Raw genomic sequence first — 5,000 nt, 5'->3', positions numbered from 1 at the left:
AGTCGGTGATAGACGCGGATGGCACCATGCCAGACATGTAATTCAGCTATCCTACTGCACAGACCTTTTTTTAATACCGCGACCAATGGGTTAAAACAGCAATACTTCTAAGACACTGAGTATAAAGAAAAAAATGAGCTGATATGGATCCTGAACTACAATTTTAGTCAACTGCACAGTAATATACAGTAAAATACACAAAGAATAAAACACAAAAATGGCTCTAACTCTACAATGAGTGACTAAAAGAGAATGGGAAAAGTCAAGGTATGTTGCGTGAAGCTGCCTCACTTTGAAATAAAACCCATTCTGGAGTCTGGGTAAGCAAATCTATCCCTGTCGTTGATGGGTTAAGTAAAATGTCTGCTACACTGGTAGATTGGGGACTTTTAGTTCCTTCTATCACTGCTGAAAAAAAACTATTTTTTACATGAAACAAAGTCAAGCAAACAATGGGCAAAAAGATAGTAAGAGATGTGGTGGGTATCCTTCAATAATGGTATATTGCATTAACCCGTTAATGACAGGGCTATTTTGGCTCTAAATGGTTTAAATGCTGGGATATTTCAAACACATAAACCTAACGCCTCGGGATTCTCAGCCACTGGTCGCAGCCAAGCGCTATACGCCCGATCACCTGGCGCCCCGGTCAGGAGGATAACCAAGACGAAATATCTTGTCCCCGTCAGCTGACGCTGCAACCACTTGACATGATATCTTGTCAACCGTCGTTAACGGGTTAACAACCATAACACAGACTATGTACTTTTCTTGGTCTTTCTCAAAGAGACAGTCAGTATACTGCAAACTTTACCCATTCCCGCCAGCGCTGTTCCATCTTTGCATAGCTGCAATGGGGGCTCTCGAACGCATACGCTATGCACTTTGCACAATCGCCGTCTGTGGCCGGCGGCCGGCGGTATCGGGTTGACCCCTTCACTACAACCAGTAGAAAACGCCCCCCCACACCCAATCCGGGATGTCGGTGCGCACTAAATTTTAAACGTCGCTATTGAACATAACATTTCTGAGCCAATGCCTCAACAAGTTTTAAGCCAAAACTCAACATAATCATCATGAACTATATAATCAAATATATGGATAATCAACCTCTTCCCCCCTGTGCATGTGACAAGTTATTTACATGGGTTGGGAGGAGGGTGAGAAGAGTGACCTTGGTGAGAGAACTCAGTGACTCAAAGGACAAAAGAAAACGGTTGAAATAGTATAGTAAACTAATCATAACAAGTTTTATTTTTACATAATATTCCATAAAGAAATAATAAAATTATTGCTAGAAGGGGATATCCATACCTCTACCGATATAAGCGAATCACACTCCTATGTAATAATAATGAAAGTCAAGTAAGCCATCGTATCATATATGACCCATATACTGAAAGATCTTGTGCAGTATCCGGAAGAAAAAAACACTAATGCTTACACAACTCGGCCACGACGCAGTATGCGCGTCCTCAGATATGTCACGAGGGCTGCGATGACGCAGTATACGCGTCCTCATGTTAAAGGGGTTAAGTATTCATTAGTCTGACTTTATCCTAAAAAAGGAGTTAAATATCATATTTTAGCTAACTGAAGAAAGAAAAAAGTTTCAAAACCTCTAGAGGCAAAATATATCATCTGACTCACCTCGCCTTTCTTCAATAAATAGCCCTCCTTGTCTATCTGTGTTGGGGAGATGCTATACGCACACAGGTTTTTCTCATTTATCTTCATGTTGAAAATAGTCTACTGAAGCATTCAAAATATTTCAGTCAATCTGAAAGTAAGATTTTTGGTAATCACACAAAAAGGAAAAAGAAGTATGACAAAGCATATGAGTGATGTTTATGGCTAATCATGTAAATTTTAGACAGAATTAATGGGAAAAAAATTAAGGCGTGGCAATGATGTTTTCCTCCCCGTCTTTGATTCTGGGTAAGGCAATTATAGTTTCTTAATAATACAATGGTTTAGGCTGACTCTAGAAGGCTGTAGCTTGAGATAGGCATTCATCTTACAGATAAATGCCTGTCTACAGTCTGTAACCTGCATTGTTTTCACTTATTTTATAGATCAAATAACATTTATTTAATTTTGCGCTGACTATACTACAGAATATTCTCTTTTAATTCATCAGTCTATAAATTCTATATACTGTAAGAATATCTGAAAATGAAATGATACCAGAAATATGTTTTATATGTCTCAATGCAACTGAACTTTACCAAATGCTGCTCTAACAACAGTTAGAGTAGCATTTGGTAAATCTTAAGAATTTAGGCTTAGAAAAAAACACATGTAAAATAATTAGGAGGAAACAGTCTTCTAAAAGGTATACTAAACATTAACTTAACATTTTCACAAGTAAATGTTGAGAACTGATCTTTCCCTCTAAACCACACTCATCAATAGTTATTCCAATAAAACTATAAAAAATGTAAGAAAAATTTTGCCTCCAGCTACATTAAAGTCTGTCCATCTCAATCATCCGAAAAAGGGCGGGGCTATAAAGTTGAGAGAACCCATGATGAAGTTTGACAAGGACAATGACATAAGAAAGTACGTGATATTTGGGCAGGACAACACACAAAATGGTTTAATCGCACAACAGAAGTGTGTCCCACATTACCCACAAAATCTGCGACCACTACCACCCACCCCATTCCTCCTTTCCATGTGGGTGTCCTCTCACTCTAAGCTAACGCGTCCTTTTCCACGGCACTGCCATTGAAATTCTGAAACCTTCAACTCGTTCTGAAAGTAACTACATTTATAAAGAGACGATTTTTGATGTTATAGAATTTATAAATATAAACCATTTCAAACTAATCTTAATGGAGGGAGATCTAAAAGTAAAACCCATCCATTCTACCTGATAACAAAATCTGGCATTCATGAAATAACAACAAGGCAATAAACAACCTATCATACGGTTTTCCACGCCCTGACCTTCCAGCAATATTGTATCAAAATAAAAATAACTCACTCGCAGTTAATATCTCTGACGCACAAACTCCCAAACATCCTTCTCTTTTCTCCTTTGCTTTGGGAAGAGAGTCTAGACTTTATCAGTAAAGCCTACACATTCTCCTGTTGAATATCTGACGTGTAATCACTCGTTTTCTTCTTAATATCAATTTAATAGGTGGCGTATCTCTCGAACATCCCTGAGCAGCCGAGATTTCTGACATCTGAAGGGGTTGTTATATACGGGTTGCATTCTGGTATTTTGCTTATAATTTTCAATATGCGGCTTATTACTACAATTAATATTTTTTAAAGCTTATTAGAATATCTAAGATTTATTTTATAGATAATCTTGCTGCCTTAGATATTGTTATAAAATACTATTTTATCTTAAAATATCGCCAATTTGCTTTCTGGATTTAAACATCTTAAAACCAAGGCCATTAATTTAACAGGATTTCTCCTTAATAACTTTGTTTCTGGAAAACTTTACAGTAATATAGTTCAAAATATAATTGACATATTAATAATCCTAGTTATACTTTACATTTTAGTAAAAAATAGGCGAAAGAACCAACATAAACAACCCAGAGCAGATAAAACCTTCCACGGTGAAAATAACGGTCAGGAGCAACACATCCATCTACCCAAAACAATACGTCACGTCTGAGAATTTTCACGCTATGGCGTCTCTTCTCGCAGTGACTCGTGTTCCTTCGGTGTTGGGGGCAGTGGGAGGGTGTCTGAATGCTTGTCGCTCACTATTCACCCGCCCTCAATTGCCTGGAAGTGCCGCCCTCACGCCCATCCCGGCGCCCGTGTTCGGTGTGTGTGGAGGCACCGCCAGTACTCTGCTGGCACCGTGTCTGGGTCTCTTAGGTAACTATCCTATGGCATTTTTTATCATCTCTAAGAAGTACTAACACGCCCTATCCCACTTAGATTATATATTTTCAAAAATGCTGCGTAGACAAATGCAAATTCTAATTCTAATTCAAAATACTTTATTCCATTAATTACAATGGTTATTCTATGTACATGTATAGTATTTACATTGAATAATAACATAGTATTAACATTGACAATATAAAGTATATGTGTGGCCAATATAGACAACATATTAACATTACAAGTGATTGACTCTAGTATATAGTAGACTTTTTCATTTATCCTCTGCTAGTGTATATGAATAGGTAACAATGCACAGAAACCTCACTATAACCAACAGTCTAGGCCTTGATAGTAAGGGAAGGCATAAAGTAGAAATGGGAAATTGAACAGTAAAATATGTATGATATCATCTGCACTAATGTCTGCCAATAGACGGGTGTCATGTCACATAGTGTTCAAGTAAAGTGTAAGGTGCCTTCTATTAAGTGGACAGTTCAGGAGTGGTAGTAGTATCCTATCCTAAGGAAGATGTGTGACACAAGATACAAAAGTGTAGTCAGACTTTGTTCACCCCTCACAGTCAAGTATCCTAGGCACCATCCTGCTGAATGTATGTAGACGAAGATTGTATTCCATGGCAGGGGTTGGCTGCAGTAGTTACCCCTAGTGAGCCATCAGAGTGTAACTCTCTGGATATCCATTGCATATTTCTGGGTGTTTGTCACATATTTCAGTGCATATTACTCGTCATTATTCTTAATTTACCCTTAATTTCATGTTCTGTGTTATCCCTCCCCTACTATTGGGGCCCAGATTGTAGGGTATAGGGGAATTATTTACCCTACTTAAGCCTAACATACACATTCTATTATGAAAAAATTATTGATAAGTTTCCATGGGAACTTGTTGGGTATATATTATGATTGTTTAGCATCAGCTGTCAGAATGTGACTTTTTTTCTTGTAATTATATTGACAAGTTTCCTCAAAAATTGTTCTGGGAAGTGGGGGGGGGGATTTTCCTTATATGATGATATATCTTACTGAGATATATGTGGTGAAAGTTTGTTGGATTTTGCTAGAGCAGCAATTGACAGAAAGTAGTGGTAGATGTGTATGGCCATGGACAGAGCCCCTGGC

At 37.9% G+C, this 5,000-nt stretch overlaps 2 protein-coding genes across 2 annotated transcripts in view; one reads left to right on the top strand and one right to left on the bottom strand.

Annotated features, from left to right (window-relative positions):
* The window catches only part of LOC122257388 (sesquipedalian-1), a 13,108-nt gene extending 9,912 nt beyond the window's left edge, over positions 1-3,196 (bottom strand). The window contains exons 1-2 of the mRNA XM_043022650.2: positions 2,990-3,196; positions 1,651-1,780 (exon numbers count right to left, since the gene is read on the bottom strand). Coding sequence (XP_042878584.2) covers positions 1,651-1,737 — 87 coding nt within the window. The 5' untranslated portion in view covers positions 1,738-1,780; positions 2,990-3,196. The remainder of the gene's footprint in view (positions 1-1,650; positions 1,781-2,989) is intronic.
* A 380-nt stretch (positions 3,197-3,576) lies between these two features.
* mRpL34 (mitochondrial ribosomal protein L34) overlaps positions 3,577-5,000 on the top strand; it is a 2,434-nt gene continuing 1,010 nt past the window's right edge. The window contains exon 1 of the mRNA XM_043022648.2: positions 3,577-3,849. Coding sequence (XP_042878582.1) covers positions 3,654-3,849 — 196 coding nt within the window. The 5' untranslated portion in view covers positions 3,577-3,653. The remainder of the gene's footprint in view (positions 3,850-5,000) is intronic.

Source organism: Penaeus japonicus, unplaced genomic scaffold, assembly GCF_977035675.1.
Source record: "Penaeus japonicus unplaced genomic scaffold, GWHDUDI00000001_assembly GWHDUDI00000003, whole genome shotgun sequence".
In the NCBI taxonomy this organism is placed as follows: domain Eukaryota; kingdom Metazoa; phylum Arthropoda; class Malacostraca; order Decapoda; family Penaeidae; genus Penaeus; species Penaeus japonicus.
This window is presented reverse-complemented; position numbering and strand designations above follow the sequence as displayed.